Source organism: Hemitrygon akajei, chromosome 29 (assembly GCF_048418815.1).
Source record: "Hemitrygon akajei chromosome 29, sHemAka1.3, whole genome shotgun sequence".
NCBI lineage: Eukaryota > Metazoa > Chordata > Chondrichthyes > Myliobatiformes > Dasyatidae > Hemitrygon > Hemitrygon akajei.
This window is the reverse complement of record NC_133152.1, coordinates 44,629,544-44,647,986: the sequence shown is the minus strand read 5'-3', so window position 1 is coordinate 44,647,986 and position 18,443 is coordinate 44,629,544. Positions and strand designations below refer to the sequence as shown.

The following is an 18,443-nucleotide window of genomic DNA, read 5'->3' as shown; positions in this document are numbered from 1 at the left end:
TTATTCCTTTCTATAGATGCTGCCTGACCTGCTGAGTTCCTCCAGCATCTTGTGTGTGTTACTGGGGACTGTTCATCTAATAATGCCACAATTGTCAATTCTAATATTTGAATTTCTGGCTGTTTTCCACCAGTTTGGTTTGTTTTTTTCCTCTAGCCTACTTTTCCAAACCCATGCCTAGAGGTCACTTCCTTCAGGAAGTCAATAAACCGAAGAACCTTCAAGCTCTCCAATTCCAACTATGCACAGGATCTACTCTTCTCTGCCCCAAGAGTATGTGAGACAAAGTCCAAAGTAAACTTGTTATCAAAAGTACACACATTTCATTTTCTTGCAGGTGTTTACGACAGAATTTACAAAAAACATACAAAGACAGACAAACCAATGTGTAAAAGAAGAGTCTGCAAATAACAAAAAAAGTATTACAGAGAACATGAGTTGTACTCCAGAGGTTTTTAGAACATGCATCTTTGGAGCAAAGCAAAATGAGAGGTCACTCAATAGAGATGTACAAGATGACAAGAGGTGCAGATAGAGTGGATAGCCAGAGACTTTCTCCCAGGGTGGAAATAGCTAATAAGAAGGGGCATAATTTTAAGGTGATTGGATACAAGGGGGACAGAGAATGGTAGGAATGTTGGATGCCCTACCAGGGATGGAAGTTGAGGTAGTTACATCAGGAGCATTTTGAACACTCTTAGACAGATACATGAATCAAGTTCAGGTTTAATATTATCTGACTGTACATACATATAACCAATCAAAACAATGGGGGTCATGGAGAAAATAATGAGGGCTATGAAGGAGGAAAGGGTTAGGTTGATCTTGGAGTAGGCTCAAATTTCGGCATAACATTGTGGACTGAAGTGGAGTACAATGCTGTACTGTTCTGTGTTCTATGAAGTGTAGCCATGGGAAATTAATAGCTTGAAGGCTTTTGGACATTTTTAGTTAGGCACATGGTTGATAGAAAAATGGAGGGCTGTGTGGGAGGGAAGGCTGAGACTGATCTTGGAGTCGTTAAAAGAAGGGCAGAACATCGCGGGCCGAAGGGCCTGTAGTTCAAAGTTCTATGTTCTAACTACAATCTTCCTACTTCACCAACTGTAGCTTTAACTCAGAACTTTGAAACGCTTTGCCGATTACATTGAAAGCTACTGAGCCGATTGTTGCTTAACAAGTTGGGGCTGTTTATTATCTACCATGGGCACAAAGGTAGCATTTTGGTTAGCGTGATGCTATTACAGCTCAGGGCAATGGAGTTCAGAGTTCAATCCTGGGGTCCTCTGTAAGGAGTCTCTGTAAGTCCTCCCCATGGAATACAGGGGTTTCTCTGGGTCCTCCCGTTTCCTCCCTCAGTCTAAAGACGTACCTGGTAGGTACATTGTCATTGTTAATTGTCCCGTGATTAGGTTAGAGTTAAATTCGAGTTGTCGGTGGTTGCTGGGCAGTGCAGCTTGAAGAGCCAGAAAGGCCTTTTCTACGCAGTATCACTAAATAAATAAATAAGATAGATAAAGCCGGATGCTCAATATTATAGGCTAGCAGTATCCTGAGTGGAGTCTGAAGGAGTCTTTTGAATGGCTAACAGAATGAAATTCTGTTCAAGGAACGTTCACTAATCGCACCTTTCCAGGGATACTTTCTCTCTGGATTCCGTCCGATCACTGAAACACACAGTTTGATCACGGGGAGTCAATCGGGAGTAACTCGCCCAATTTCCACAGCTGGATCGCGGGAGAGTCACACGGGAATAACTCACCCAATTTCCACAGCTGGATCGCGGGAGAGTCACACGGGAATAACTCACCCAATTTCCACAGCTGGATCGCGGGAGAGTCACACGGGAATAACTCACCCAATTTCCACAGCTGGATCGCAGGAGAGTCACACGGGAATAACTCACCCAATTTCCACAGCTGGATCGCAGGAGAGTCACACGGGAATAACTCACCCAATTTTCGCAGCTGGATTGCGGGAGAGTCACACGGGAATAACTCACCCAATTTCCACAGCTGGATCGCGGGAGAGTCACACAGGAGTAATTCACCTAACCGCCACAGCTGGATCACGGGAGAGTCACACGGGAATAACTCACCCAATTTTCACAGCTGGATTGCGGGAGAGTCACACGGGAATAACTCGCCCAATTTCCACAGCTGGATCACAGGAGAGTCACACGGGAATAACTCGCCCAATTTTCACAGCTGGATTGCGGGAGAGTCACACGGGAATAACTCACCTAACCGCCACAGCTGGATCACGGGAGAGTCACACAGGAGTAATTCACCCAATTTCCACTCAGACAACCAGTACAAGGGAAAGAGCAGCAGATGAGAACCCTCCAAATCACTAATTATTTGTTGGATTCTGTTGTTTTTAATCCAAGGTTCTTTCAGAAGTCAGGAAAGAGGAACAAAACTTGTTGATTCACTATCGCTTTATAAAGCATTGATAGAACAAAGGAAAATTAAAGCGGACAATGGTAGAGAGGGAAAGTCAAAAGGATTAAGATTAAAATTAAGATGGTGCTGCTTTATGATCAGCTCTTTTTATACACAAAGGTAAGAAAAATTCCATTCAAATTTGTAGATAAGAGTTAACCAATGAGATAGCTCTATTTAAATAATGCAGAAGAAAGAAGCTTCCAGAGCTTTCCAGAATTATATTTTAGGGAAACAACTGAATTTTGCATATACATTGTGTTCTCTAGGGGAGCATATTAAACTGTTATATGCATATAAGAACTATTTAAAATACAAGCTGATTATTAATTGTCAAACAGCAAAGAAAATAGCAACTAAATAGCCTAATCTAAGAATTAAATAGTCTTATCCAACTGGAAATACATCCCTTCTCCCGGGTGTAAATCCTGGGATTCCATCACAACAACAGATGGACTGCAGCAGTTCACAAAGGGAATTGAGGATGGCAAGAAAGTATTATCTTTGATTAAAAACATATATATCAGCACAAAATACCCTGGGTCAGACTTCCTGCCCAGTGCGTGTCCATACACCGCCACAGGCAAAATCATTAACAGATTTCTTCTGCCAGTTCTTACCTCAAATCTATTTGCAATTCTATTTTCCAGAAACAAGGCTAAAGTTTGTTGGCAATAATTAGCGAGGGAAATCTTCCCTCCAACAATCGTTATATCCTGCTTATTGACTAATACAGAGTCTACAAGTAATGGGTATCCCTTTAAGGCACGACCTCCCAACCTGAAAAGTGATTAGATAAGTCCAGGCCATCGAGTTAATTTAAATATAGTATTCAATCAAAGGGAAGAATGCTGTAAACTCCCAGGGTTGAGAATATTCCTGAACTGAGCAGAGGTCTCATCCATGAACTTGTCCAGTCATCTGGTGACATGGACTGTCTTGTCCAGGATGCGGTGTGCCTACCATCGAGTGACCGCTGGCTCACAGCTAACACTAAAGGTAACTGAAACCACCTTCTACCACTTCTTCTCAGTCCACACACCCAACACCCTCCATGTGAAAAACTTGTCTCTCAGGTTCTCGTTAAATCTTTCCCCCATCCTTAAATCTATGCCCACATAAAATGTTGGAGGAACCCAGAAGGTCAGGCAGAATCTATGGAGGAAATAAACAGACGAGGTTTCGGGCCGAGGCACTTCTCTCTCTTCTCCTATCAGCCCCCGTACACTACCTCACTATTTTGTGTTTGCTCTTTTTTTAGACTACTTATTTAATTTTTATATATAATTGCTTATTGTAATTTATAGTTTTTTGAAAATTATTATGTATTGCAATATGCTGCTGCAGCAAAACAACAAATTTCATGACATAGGCCAGTGATATTCAACCTGATTCTGATTCTAGGTGCCTGTGATGCTGTTGTAAGCAAGGTGCCCACTGCGGCTGAACTTCACTGCACTTACCCACGTGACCATAAACTCATCTTGGTTCTGGGCAAGAATGGCAAATATCCTCAGGGAACCAGATGTGATTTTATGATCATCTGACAATTTAATGGTCACTGTTACTGGCGCTGGCCTTTTATTTCAGATTTATCTAATTACTGGAATTAAATTTCCCAGCTGCCAGGGTGAGATGTGAATGCTTTCCACAGCCCGCAGGATTCTAGTCCAGTAAGTTAACCAGTAAAGCACCGGGTGCCGCAGGTGTCAAATGACACAACAGTTCTACTGTGACTCCACACAGCGATTGCATCCTCATACTTAACAACGTACTAAGAGACAGATGGCACCTCGAAGCGATGTGTTGGCATGGTAAGGTCTAGAGAGGGTTTTCAGAGCACCAGAGGGTAGATACTGAATCCATCATTCTGCTGCCAGGGGTGTGAAATTGCCATTTAAGCTGGTTTAGTTTATTTTTCAGTTTCAGATTTATTTATCATATGTCCATCGAAACACGCAAGGGAGTACTGGGGCAGTCTGCAAGTGCCGCCGCACTTTCCGACGCCAACATAGCATGTCCACCATGTTCAGCAGAACAACACAAGCGACAACAACATCAAGGGCAGCGTGGTGGAACAGCAGTTAGAGTAACATTTTACAGTCCCAGTGAATTTGGGCATCTTCCCCCTTCCATTTCAATCCTGAAGAAGGGTCTTGGCCCGAAACGTCGACTGTTTATTTATTTCCATAGATGCTGCCTGACCTGCTGAGTTCCTCCAGCATGTTGTGTGTGTCACTCTGGATTTCCAGCATCTGCAGAACCTCCTGTGTTTGTGATTACGATTGGAGTTCAATTCCTATCACTCTGTACTTTCTCCCCATACATTCCCTCCAGATGCTCCAGCTTCCTCCCACATTCCAGAGAGGTACGGGTTAGGGTCAGTGAATTGTTGATCTGCTACGTTGGTGCCGGAAGCACAGTGACACCTACAGGCTGCCCCCAGCACGATCCTCAGACTGTGTTGGTTGGGACGGAAATTATGTGTTTCACTGCACATTTCAATACAAATAACAAATAAAGCCAAAGATAAGCTAAACAACAGCAAAACAAGCCCCTTTCCCATCCTCCTACTGTCCCACATACTCTCACACACACAGACAGACCTCCAACCCCAGGACAGGCAGCCACTGGGCCTCCATATCCTGGACTCAGACTCTCAAACTTGTCGACATCAGGCCTCCAACATCCAGTGTCTGGCCCAGACTTGCAGACATCAGGCCTCTGACATCTGGACAAGCCAGCCCAAGGGGCTTCGGCCTACGGTATCCCAAACCTTTGTAAGCATGACTTTTTCCAATTATTTATGCCTCTTAAAGTGATTATAGATTAAATGCCTATTTCCAAGACGACAAGGGCAGGTCAGAGACTGGGAATCCTGCAGTGAGTGACTCACAAAGGTCTTTCCTTCACCTACAAGTCAAGTTCAAGTTTAATTGTCATTCAACTGTAGACGAATACCACCAAACAAAACTGCATTCCTCCAGGGCTAAGGTACGAAACACATCACCAACAATCATACACAGCATGAAGTTCAAAGTACATATAGTATCTATCACCATATACAACCCTGAGATTCATTTTCTTGTAGGCATACTCAATAAATCCAATAACCATAATAGAATCAATGAAAGACCACACCAAGGACAACAATCAGGGTGCAAAAGACAACAAACTGCAAATACGAAAAGAACAATTATAAATAAATAAATGAGCAATAAATATCAAGAACATAAGATGAAGAGTCATTGAAAGTGAGTCCATAGGTTGGGGGAACCTATACAAGACACATTTAGCACATAAGATACAGTCTCACAAAAAAGTCAAGGGGGTGATGGAACTCTGCATTGCTCTGCATCAGTGCAGGTCCAACTACATTCATCAACACATAGGGCAAAACTGCCCACTTGACTGGTCAAATCATCCACCTCAAACATTTGTCTCCAAGACCACTGCCACACCACCAGGTTCATGCTTTCTTCTCATTGCTGCCATCAGGAAGAAGGTACAGGAACCTTAGGTCCCACACCACCAGGTAGAGGAACAGTTATTACCCCTCAACCATCAGGTTCAGGAACAGTTATTACCTTACCAACCACCAGGCTCCCAAACCAGCATGGATAACTTCACTCACCTCAACTCTGAACTTATTCCACAATCTATCAACTCACTTTCAAGGACTCTACAACTCATGTTTCAGTATTTTTTTTGAATTTGCACAATTCTTTGGCATATTGAATTTTTGTCAGCCTTTGTTAGTTCTTCATAAATTCTATTGTGTTTCTTTAATTTCCTGTAAATGCCCACAAGAAAATGAAACACATTATGGGGGTGAGCTATCCATACTCTGATGATGTGGACCATGTATAATGTGCTCTGAGTCCCAGAGTCAATGTCAAGCTCACTATCATCTGCACAAGTCCATGTGTGCTCAGGTGCAATGAAAAACTCACAGCAGCTTCACAGGTACATAGCATCAGGTAAACCACATTCACAGGGGAAACAGAAACTAACTTGTACATGAATTTTACAAGAAGGAACAGCTTAAAAATAGTCCATTGTAGTGCAAAGTGATCATAGTGTTGCTCTGCTGAGGCAGTGATTGGGGTTGGGCAGGTTAATTTAAGAACTAAATGGTTGAAGAGAAGTAGCTATTCTTGAGCCTGGTGGGGTGGGGCTTCACACTCTGTACTTCCTGCTCGACAGTTGGAGTGCCACACAATTTCGTACACTTCATTCCCCTATGCCCAATGAATAAAATCCTACCTTCAAAATCTCACTCCATAACTCAATCCCTTCAGTCCTGGCAACATCCTCATAAATCACCTCACCTGGAAAGAAGTCAGACTGAGGTCCTTACCCAATCAGACAGAGTACAAAACTGCTCCATCCAGTAATCTGGTCTCACCCTCTCAGAGGTAGTTCCTTTGCCTTTACCCATCTCACTCATCTTGACTTTTCTGTTTGCTTTTTCTCATTTTTAGTTCCAACAAAGAGTTCCAGACCTGAAACACCAACTCGCTTCTCTCTCCACAGTTGCTGATGAACAATTGTTCTACCTCAATGCACTGCATATGATTAGATCTGCACGAACAGCAACATTGTTCTTACCTGTTTGGAAGTACGGATTTGCAGTGTACGGGAATCCAAATGGAAGTGGCTGTGGCAGGGGAGCTGGAGCGGGAGGGAGGTACTTTGATTTGCTCTCGTTGATGCCAGGGCCCAGGATGTGACTCGGAGAATCGGCTCCCACAGAGACACACGGCAGGTTCTGACTGACCACCGGCTCACGGATCTCCTTGGCGGCCTCACTGGGCCTCACCGCGTCTTTGTCCTTGAACTCGTGGGTCGACCCGGCCAACTCGGCCTTCAGGTTCTCGGGCTTGCCTTCGCTGCCCTCCAGGTCGCTCTCAGAGTCCTTCATCTCCTCGTCGTTGCCCTCGGCGACAGGATCCCGCCCCCGGCCCTCGCCGTGCTCCTTGAACTCGCCGGCACACGGGACATCCGCCCGGAGGTGGGCTGCCTTCCTGGCGCCCTTGCGGCCCGGCTCCTTTGGCGGTGCGCCACCAGGGACGGAGTGGTTCAGGGACAGCAGTGGGGCCGTGCTGTGCCTCAGCACCAGCATGGCGTTCCGACGGGAGATCTCCTCCCGCAGCGGGTGGCCCTCGGGAATGTCGTGGACGCTGCGCAGGGCAGGGTGGTCCGGAGGCAGACCGGGGTGAAGAGAGAGGGGGTCGGCCCCCAGAATCCGCTGACGGTGGATTGTCTCAAACTCCTTCTGCCGTAGAAGCTCTGCGGACATCTCCAGCCTGGGCAGAGAGGAACAGAGAGAGAGAGAGAGAGAGAGAGATAGGTTTTCAAATTCTGCTCCGACAGGGGCTTCTCGTCTCAGAATGTCTACCGCCGCAAAATGTCGCAGTAAGTCAATGGGAAAGATTGGTACCAGTGTTGTTCTTTTGCGGGAGCCAATCGGATCACTGGAACATTTCTGTTGTGAGAAAACATGATTCAAATTCAGATTTATTTACCACGTGTACATTGAAACATACAGCGAAATGCGTCGCTTGTGTTAATAACTAACAGGCCCAAGGATATGCTGGGGCAGCGCGCAAGCGTGTGCATGTCGTGTCATCTACGCACAGGGAAAATATCAATCAAATTGAAAACAGTGCACAGAGAGTTTACAAGGATGTTGCTGGGACTTGAGGACCTGAATGATAATGAAAGGTTGAACAGGTAAGGACTTTGTTCCCTGAAACGTTGGAGAATGAGAGGAGATTTGATAGAAGTATGCAAAATTATGAGGGGTATAGATAGGGTAAATGCAAGAAGGCTTTTTCTACTGAGGTTTGGTGAGACTAGAACTAGAGGTCATGGGTTAAGGGTGAAAGGTGAAATGTTTAAGGGCGGGGTTCCCAACCTTTTTTATGCCATGGGCCCTTACCATTAACTGAGGGGTCTGTGGACCCCAGGTTGGGAACCCCTGGTTTAAGGGGAACAAACTGCCAGCACAAGTGGTGGATGCATGTTTGATTGCAATATTTAGGAGAAGTTTGGCTAGATACATGGATGGGAGGGGTATGTAGGGCTATGGTCTGGGCTGGGTGCAGGTCAATGGGTCTAGGCAGAATAACAGTTAGGCGTGGACTAGATGGGCCAAAGAGCCTATTTCTGTGCCTATACTGTTCAACAGAACACAAGCAGCAACCACAAAACAAAACAACAGCAAAACAAGCCTTTTTCTGACTCTCCCACCCATCCACTCACATACACACACAGACAGGCCTCCAACCTCAGGACAGGCCACCTCTGGGCTTTCAGTCCTTGGCCCCAACTCTCACTCTCGATTCTATTAATTAGAGATTCTCACAGGCTCCCTGTCCCTCTGACTGACAACACTGCTCGAATCTCACCAGCGGAGATCGCCTGAGAGAGATACAACACAGAAATAGGCCCTTCATCCCACCGAGACTGTGCTGGCCATCAGCCATCTATTTTACGCTCATCCCATTTTTTTCACTCTCTCCTTTCTCCCCTCAACTGCCCCCCACCCTCACTCTGGATTCTGCTACCCACCTACACATCAAGGCCATTTTACAGCGACAGTTGCCTTATCAACAACACGTCTTTGGGTTGTGAGAGGAAGCCAGACAGTTAGAGAGAGCAACACCCGCAAAATGCTAGATGAAATCAGCAGGTCAGGCAGCATCTATGGTGAGGAATAAACAGTTGATATTTCGGGCCAAGACCCTTCATCAGGACTGGAAGAGATGTGGGCAGAAGCCAAGACTGGAAAGAAAGGGGATAGAAGGTCCCGCCTCCCTTCCTTTCCAGTCCTGATGAAGGGTCTCAGCCCGAAACATCGACTCTTTATTCACCTTCACTGATGCTGCCTGAGTTTTGTCAGCGTTTTGTGCGTGATGCTCAAGATCTGCAGAAACTCCTATCTTGGGGAGATCATGCAAACTCCACTGCCTCAGTACAATACGGAGAGCTAACAACACGCATGGACCTCTTGTTATCCATTGGTAAATTGATTTATTCTGGTCACAGGTACTGAGATACAGTCAAAACTTTGCTTTGCACGCCATCCATTTAGATTTCATCGCATCCGTACATCGAGGTAATACGAGGAAAGGACCCAAACAGGCTGTGAGAGACTTTTTAACACCCTGCTGCCACCCAGTACTCATGTACAGCCTGTCTGAATGTCCTGCCCCATCCCCCAACTCACTGACACACCCTCATCCTGCACTGGTCACCTCTCATCTTGCTGTTGTTTCTCAAATTTATACGACTGCTTGTTTTATTATGATAGGGTCAGTGACACCATACTGTCTCACACAGACATGCGCCACGCACTTTATGACAACCTGTCACTCAGGGATCTGTGCTAATATTACCTAGCGACCATCTGTGCTGGATCGTAACTACATGTGCTGTGTGTGACTGTGTGTACTGTATTTTGCACCTTGGCCCTGAATGTTTTGTTGGGCTGTCTACATGTATAGTTGAATGACAATAGGAGTAAAACAATATCAGCATTCAGAATAAAGTGTAACAGCAACAGAGAAAGTGCAGAGCAGGTAGATAATAAAATGCAAAGGATTAAGGATCAACTTTAATCACTGTATATTTACATTTAAAGTACAAGGATTAGGAACTTGCTGTGGTGTGTTAGTCGAGGAGCAACATTCAACAATTATAAGAATAAAGGACGCAAACATGAGGAAATCTGCAGATGCTGGAAATTCAGGCAACACACACACAAAACGCCGGTAGAACACAGCAGGCCAGGCAGCATCTATAGGGAGAAGCACTGTCGACATTTCAGGCTGAGACCCTTTGTCAGGACTAACTGAAAGAAGAGATAGTAAAAGATTTGAAAGTAGCAGGGGGAGATCTGAAATGATAGGAGAAGACAGGAGGGGGAGGGATGAAGCTAAGAGCTGGGAAGTTGATTGGCAAAAGGGAGAAGGGAAAGGATCATGGGATGGGAGGCCTAGGGAGAAAGAAAGGGGGAGGGGGGCACCAGAGGGAGATGGAGAGCAGGCAAGGACTGATTGTGAGAGGGATAGAGAGAGAAAAGAGAGAACAAAAAGGAAATAAATAAATAGATAGATAGATAAATAAGAGGTGGGGTAAGAAGGGGAGGGGGGCATTTACCGGTTAGAGAAATCAATGTTCACGCCATCAAGTTGGAGGCTACCCAGACGGAATATAAGGTGTTGTTCCTCCAACCTGAGTGTGGCTTCACCTTGACAATAGAGGAGACCATGGATAGATATATCAGAATGGGAATGGGACGTGGAATTAAAATGTGTGGCCACTGGGAGATCCTGCTTTCTCTGGCAGACAGAGCGTAGGTGTTCAGCGAAACGGTCTCCCAGGAGTTTGTACAACCGTGTTAACCGTGTTTGTTAGGAGTTTGTTAACCGTGTGGGTTTCTCCGGGTGCTGCAGTTTCCTCCCACAGTCCAAAGGCATACGGTAAGAGTTAGTAAGTTGTGGGCAGGCTTTGTTGGCGCCGGAGGCATGGTGACGCTTGTGGGCTTCTCCCCAGTACAATGCTCACTGATTTTGTTTGATGCGATAGAACACATTTCCCTGTATGTTTCAATGTACATGTGACAAATACCTTCAGTGGGAGGAGGGGGGGGTTAGAGAATGGCTGAGGTGGGAGGGGTTCCTGAATATGTTGGCTGCTTTACTGAGGCAGCGAAAAGTGTAGACAGAGTCAAGGGGCAAGGGTGGTTTCCATGACACCCGAGATTACCCGGCAGTTTTGGAAACCCTGACGCTGCTCTCTCTCTCCTGGGGTAACAGGCTCATGGTGAGCAGAGGTTGTACCTTCGCCAGGAACAGGGCCTGGAGAGGCCTCGAAAGGTCGAGGTTGACCATGGATGTTGTCTAGATGTCCAATCCAGGGCAACGAGCTGTTGCCTGTGCAGCAGGCTCCCCCTCTCCATGCAGCTAATGAATCCATTAGAACGGCAGAGACCGATAAAGTTTGGCAGGAGTTGCCAGTGTAGGACTAGGCCTGCCTTAGCGACTCAGCTCTGGATTTTTCCCTCTGGGTTTTCTCCTGAAGCCTTCCCCATGAGTGGGTGTAGCTGCAAGTCAGCAGAGGGTTGAGATCAGAGTTTTCCTTCTTGATGAGCTGAAGAGCCCGATCTGCCCAAAGCAACTGGTTTTAAGGCACCATTTACCAACTATTGCCCTTTCTGTCGGTCGAAGCAGTTATCCTGGGCTTAGTTACTAAGCCACACATGAAGGCCAGGAGCTGGGCTTGGTTGTCAAAGGCTGTCCGAGACACACACTGTTGAGAGCATTTAATAGGTAGTGGGTTATAACCACCTAAAGGAATCAATGGGGACCAACTAGCCAACTATCCCCCGTTAGCAAGCCTTTCGTGTGTGTTATTCCCTTCCGTGGTCTCTGCCTATTCTCACAGCCAGCATAATCAAAGACCCAAACCACTTTAGACATTCTCTCTTCTACCCTCCACTCGGTAACCGGGCAGACAATACAAAAGCCTGAAAGCACATATCACCAGGACCAAGGACAGCTTCTACTGCACTGTTATCAGACTCCTGAGCAGACACCCTGCATGATAAGATGGACTCTCAACTCACAATTGCCTGCACTGCACTTTCTCTGTAACTGTAACACTCGGCGGCATTCTGTGACTGTTACTCTCTCGTTCCGTCATAATGTACTCACATTGTGAAATGATCGGTCTGGATGGCGGGCAAATCAAAGGTTTTGACTGTACCTTGGTACGTGACGATAACTGCCTCACTGAGGAACACCGCCCTGTTGAACAGTCAGTACAAACGCAATGCTCACCTTGCCAGGTTCTGTTTCCGGAGCATTTCCTGCTGCCGAGCGAACATCTCAGCCTGGGCGGGCTGCAGGAAGCTGTAACCTAGGGGGTTGGTGACCAAATGGGAGGGTTAGTGCACAGCCACAGTGTAGTCCATCCCCTGCCTGACTGCCAGCTACACATGCACTCCCCCCCCCCCCACTTTTGCCCACTTTGCAGGTACAGAACGTTTCGCGCAAGGTCGGTCACTGGACACCTGCGTTGAATTCAGATTCAGATTCGGGGTGGCATAATGCAGTTGTAAGGTCAGGAGTCAGTTCCCACCGAAGTCTGTAAGCAGTTAGTAGCTCTCCCCATGGCCACGTGGGTTTCCTCCCACAGTCCAAAGTTGCACAGCTCAACTGGTCACATGGTTGTGGGCTTGTTGGGCCAGAAGAACCTGCTACTGAGCTGTAAATCTCTAAACCTCTTCCCGTGCACCTCAGAGCTACCTCATGGGACAGGTATTAGATCACTTAAAGCAATGAAAGATTCGATACAAAAAGAGGCTATTGCTTGCACTCACCTGGCGTCTGGCAGAGGGATGAGTGCACCCCAAGGAAGGGGGGCCGGAGGTGGGGTCCGAGAGCAATGTGCGGAGCGTTCTGGGGTGAAAGCAAAGGGTTCGTGTGTGTCATTTCTCTGGAAGACAAGAACAAAAGGAGTTATACCAAACGTCTTCACCTCAGCAGTGGTTACCCACTGCTCTTCTGGATCAGTGACTTTCTTATCCAACACTGGAATATAGCCTGAAGAGTTAATGCAACCTTATGTTTTGTTACTGAGTGAGAGGGTGGAGGTACGTCTCTACCAAAGGAGGTCCTTCCATCCACTAACCTGCAAGTCACCCTTGGGCAAGGGGTAGCACCTGCTTAGCCCCTCTCTCCCCGATCAGGGTCACGTGAAGCCGTGGGAACAGGTGGTGGATGGTTGTATGAGCAGATAGTGCATATCTCAAGTCCTGGTAATGCGACCACTGACACCAGGCAAACAATTTCTGAGGAGTATTGATAATGGCTGGGGTCACCTGCCTTGTAAAGACACTGCCCAGAAGAAGGCAATGGCAAACCACTTCTGTAGAAAGATTTGCCAAGGACAATCATAGTCATAGAAAGATTGTTATTGCCTATGCCATATAACAAGACACATAACTAAGGAAAAACATTTTGTTAAGCTTCTTAGTAGCATAGCACTTGGCGTAACCCTATTACAGCACCAGTGACTCATGTTCCATTTTCAAAAATCAAGATAAACTTTATTCATAAAAAAATATTGACAAGAATAAATCGTGCCATGCTTTTTCAGTCTTTACATTCAAAGCCAATGCTTTCAATACTGTTCTATTACGTTCCTACATGTCAATCAATAGGGCCCTACTGGACATTAAGAACTTGAACTTGTACTAGGACCTTGCCACACACATGGTCCTCTGGGGTGGTAAACTACTACAGTAATTGAGTGGCTTCCTCGCCCAACCTGGCTCCTTCCTCTCCAGTAGCTGGAGAACCCCACACTGTCGTCCTTCCCCTCCAAGCCCTTGCTTCAGTGCGTCCCCCTCCGGTTGGCAGCACTCCTCCACGGACATTACGACGTGCTGGCAGACCAACGAGTTTCAGCAAGGCCAATTATTTTTATGTTACATATATAATTCAACAGGTAACTTCACACATGTTTACTAAGCTGCAGAGTAGCACTGCTGTTCACATAACACCATTACAGTATCAGCGACTCAGGTTCAATTCCCACCGCTGTCTGTAAGGAGTTTGTACGTACGCACTATGACGGTGTGGGTTTCCTCTGGGATCTCTGGTTTCCTCCCACATTCCAAGGGCATACGGATTTGTAAGTTCATTGCACACGAGTGTAACTGGGCAGCGGGGGGCTCACTGGGCTGGAGGGGCCTGTTACTGTGCTCGATCTCTCAGTCAAGTTCAGGTTCATTGTCATTCAGCTGTACACATGCATACTGCCAAAGGAAACATCATTCCTCTGGACCAAGGTGCACAACACATAAAGTAAGACCAGTACAAATACATTAACAAATACGGTAATAAAATGTATCTCAGAATATTGGTATTTAGCATGAGGTGCATTTAGAAGACAAGTTAAAAAGTAAACAGTATAATGCCACAGGCACTTCATACTTGATGAGACCCGGGTGGTGACAGGGAGTTCAGTAGACTTACAGCCTGGGGAAGAAGCTGTTTTCATCTGAACAGTTCTTGTCCTAATGCAACAGTACCTCCTGCCTGATGGTAGGGGGTCAAAGATGGGAGGGATCATTAACAATGCTAAGGGCCCTGCGTAAACATCACTCCTGATGAATATCTCAGGTGGGTGGAAGAGGGACCCCGATGATCCTCTCAGAAATCCTCGCAATGCTTTGTAGTAAATGAAATTTCAAAACTGCATTCTCTCTTGCCCATGTTCCTGTGATTTTACCTCTTCGCACCACCACCCACATCAGCAGAGGAAAGAGTGAGCAGCCTCAAGTTCCAGGGTGTCTTAAGATCTCTCCTGGACCCAATATACACATGCAATTACAAAGCAGGCACGCCACTGGTTATATCTCATTAGCAGTTTGAGGAGATTTGGTATGTCACCAAAGACTCCCGCATACCTCTCAGATGTACCATGGAGAGCGTTCTAACTGGTTACATCATCGTTTAGTATGGAGGGGCCCATTGCACAGGATCATAAAAAGCTGCAGAAGGTTGCAAATCCAGCCAGCTCCATCATGGGCACCATCTCCCCCACCATCAAGGATGTCTTCAAATTGCAGCGCCTCAAGAAGGCGATATTAAGGACCCTCACCATCTAGGACATGCTGTCTTATTGCTACCCTCAGGGAGAAGGTACAGGAGCCTGAGGGCACACGCTCAACATTTTAGGAACTTCCTGCCCTCTGCCATCAGATTTCTAAGCAAGTCCAAGAACCCATGAATACTACCTCAGTAGTTGTTCTCTTTTTGCACTATTTATTTATTTTTTGTAATTTCTTATTGTAACCTCTGGTAATTTTTATGTATTGCATTGTACTGCTGCTGCAGAACAACATATTTCACAACGTCAATCAGTGATAACAAATATGCGTCTGATTCTGGAAAGGGCAAAGTTTAAAGTACATGTCAATCACACAACACTATGGCCATGTGTATCACTATCAGCACGGCAGATTAAACTAGAGGCATCCTACAAAGAACACAGAATACTATGGCACAGTACAGATCCTTTGGCCCTTGAAATTGTTAACCTTCAACCTACTCTTAAGATCAACCTAACCCTTCCCTCCTACATAACCCCCCACTTTTCTATCAACCATGTACCTATCAAATAGTTTCTTAAACGTCCCTAATGTACCTGCCTCTACCACCACCCCTGTCAGCGCATTCCACACCCTCACCAGTCTCTGTGAAAAGAACATACCTCTGTCATCGTCCTAATCTTTCCTCCAAACACCTTAAAATTATGTCTCCTATATTTGTCATTTTTGCCCAGGAAAAAGTCTCAAGCTGTCCACTCGGTCTATGCTCCTTACCATCGTGTACATTTCTGACAAGTCACCTCTCATCCTCCTTCATTCCACAGAGAAAAGCCCTTGCCTACCCAGCCTATCCTCATAGGACATGCTCTCTAATCCAGGCAGTATCCTGGTAAATCTCCTCTGCACCCTCTCTAATCCAGGCAGCATCCTGGTAAATCTCCTCTGCACCCTCTCTAATCCAGGCAGCATCCTGGTAAATCTCCTCTGCACCCTCTCTAATCCAGGCAGCATCCTGGTAAATCTCCTCTGCATCCTCTCTAATCCAGGCAGCATCCTGGTAAATCTCCTCTGCACCCTCTCTAAAGCTTCCACATCCTTCCTATAATGACACAATGTTCCAAGTGTGGTCTAACCAGGATTTTATAGAGCTGCAACATTATTCAAGATCGAAGATCGTTTATTGACATTCCCAGTACACAAGTGTAAAGGAGAACAAAATAGTTGTTACTCCAGATCTAATGCAGCACAAAAAAAACCACAATAAGATAAAGAACACAATAAATACGTAAGATAACTCATAGATTAACTGCATATCCAAAAAATGGTGCTAGGCACAGAAGTCTCTGTATTTCGCACATTTGAACTCAATCCCCAACTAATGAAAGCCACACCATAACGCCCTCTTAACCAACCTATCAATTTGTGTCATAACTTGAGGGATCTATGGCATGATTTCCAAGATCCATCTGCCCCTTCACACTGTTAAGTGTATGTAAATGCAAGCCCTTTGCCATCAACCTCCCACTTGAGCAAGCACTGACCGAAACGTCCGTCAAACCGTTCCGTACCCCATCACTGCAAGGAGGAAACACAAAATATTATGCTTAGTAGTTGAAACTATGCCCCCTTCATCACTGACATTCCTGAGCTTGTATTTTATAATTTCACCTAAACACTCAAACTCTGAAATAGCTTTCCATTGTCAGAGGGGCCCAGAAATGGGCTTAAATATTAACAACATCTGTCTCGGCAGCAGGTGTATGCGAGGCTGCTATTCAGCACAAATTCCACTGGGACAGAAGACCTGCGTTATCAATATTTAAAATAGCCTGCAACCTTCTCCAAGCCAAAACCCTTAACAACTGTTGTCTCAACAACAACATGCATCGCTAATGTGCAAGAGAAAAGTACAGCAATTATTTAATGCACAGCGATTTTTAAAACGTAGAGCAATTTTTTTTTGCTAGTCATAGCACTTTTCGCAATTTTGAGAGAGAGAGCGCTTGAGTGAGAGAAAGAGACAGAGACAGAGAGACAGACAGAGAGGGAAAGAGAAAGAAACAAAGAGGAAATCATGTTAAAATTTTCTACCAACTACACTTGGTGGCCATGTTATTAGTTACCTTCCTGTACCTAGTGAAGGGCCACTGAGTGTACGTTTGTGATCTTTAGCCGCTGTAGCCCGTCCACTTGAAGGTTCAACATGTTGTTCATTCAGAGATGCTCTTCTGCACACCACTGTTAAACGTGTGGTTATTTGAGTTACTGTCACCTTCCTGTCAGCTTGAACCAGTCTGGCCATTCTCCCCTGACCTCTTTCATTAACCAGTCATCCTGACCCAGTCTGGCCATTCTCCTCTGATCTCTCTCATTAACCAGTCATCCTGACCCAGTCTAGCCAATCTCCTCTGACCTCTCTCATTAACCAGTCATCCTGACCCAGTCTGGCCATTCTCCTCTGACCTCTCTCATTAACCAGTCATCCTGACCCAGTCTGGCCATTCTCCTCTGACCTCTCTCATTAACAAGGCATTTTCACCCACAGAATTGCCACTCACTGGATGTTTTTTTTTGTTTCTCACATCATTCTCTGTAAACTCCAGAAACTGTTGTGCGTGAAAATCCCAAGAGATCTGCAGTTTCTGAATTACTCAAACCACCCCATCTGGCACCAGAAATCACTCCACGGTCAAAGTCACTTAGATCACATTTCTTCCCCATTCTGATGTTTGGCCTGAACAACAACTGAACCTCTTGACCGTGTCTGTATGACTTTATGCAGTGAGTTGCTGCCCCATGATTGGTTGAGTAGATATTTACATTACGAGCAGGTGTAAAGTGGCCACAAGTGTATATCATGATCATTTTCCTAGCAACAGACAATCACTGCAATCAAACATGCAGTTTGGAGTAGGTGGGAGTCTGCTTGCTCTGGGGATCTACCAATCAAGGGTTGCCTGGCAATTTCTCCGCCCCTACCTATGTGTGGGTCACTATGGACACTGCTAATTTATCAGAAAGCAAGACAAGGAGCATATAGAGGCGGAGTTTGGGGGCACAATGGTGTGGTGGCTAGCGCTCTCTCCACAGCCCTGCCATGCACCGGATTGGATTTGGGGCTTGGCTGTTCACTGTCACCACGCAGGTCCTCCCCCCCCCACCTGTTTTCCTGTTTTCCTCTCACATTCCAACCACTGCGCTAGAAGGTTAACTGATTGTAAGTGGCCCCTAGTTCACTCAGAGGGTTGTGAGACTGTGGGTGCGAGTCGTGCACGCGAGCTCAATTTCAACTTTTAAGAGAAGTTTGGATCGGTACATTAATGGTAAGGGCATGGAGGGCTGTGGTCCTGGTGCAGGTTGATGCTGTTTAA

The 18,443-nt window shown here is 45.9% G+C and overlaps 1 protein-coding gene across 18 annotated transcripts in view; it reads right to left on the bottom strand.

Annotated features, from left to right (window-relative positions):
* samd11 (sterile alpha motif domain containing 11) overlaps positions 1 to 18,443 on the bottom strand; it is a 337,921-nt gene that overhangs the window by 36,791 nt on the left and 282,687 nt on the right. For 16 of the 18 annotated variants that reach the window (XM_073032287.1, XM_073032288.1, XM_073032289.1 and 13 more), the window contains 4 exons: positions 12,835 to 12,950; positions 12,293 to 12,371; positions 7,888 to 7,932; positions 7,056 to 7,753 (listed from right to left, as the gene is read on the bottom strand). In XM_073032287.1, the coding sequence (XP_072888388.1) occupies positions 7,056 to 7,753; positions 7,888 to 7,932; positions 12,293 to 12,371; positions 12,835 to 12,950 (938 nt within the window). The remainder of the gene's footprint in view (positions 1 to 7,055; positions 7,754 to 7,887; positions 7,933 to 12,292; positions 12,372 to 12,834; positions 12,951 to 18,443) is intronic. The other 2 variants (XM_073032283.1, XM_073032300.1) reach the window with 1 other exon arrangement.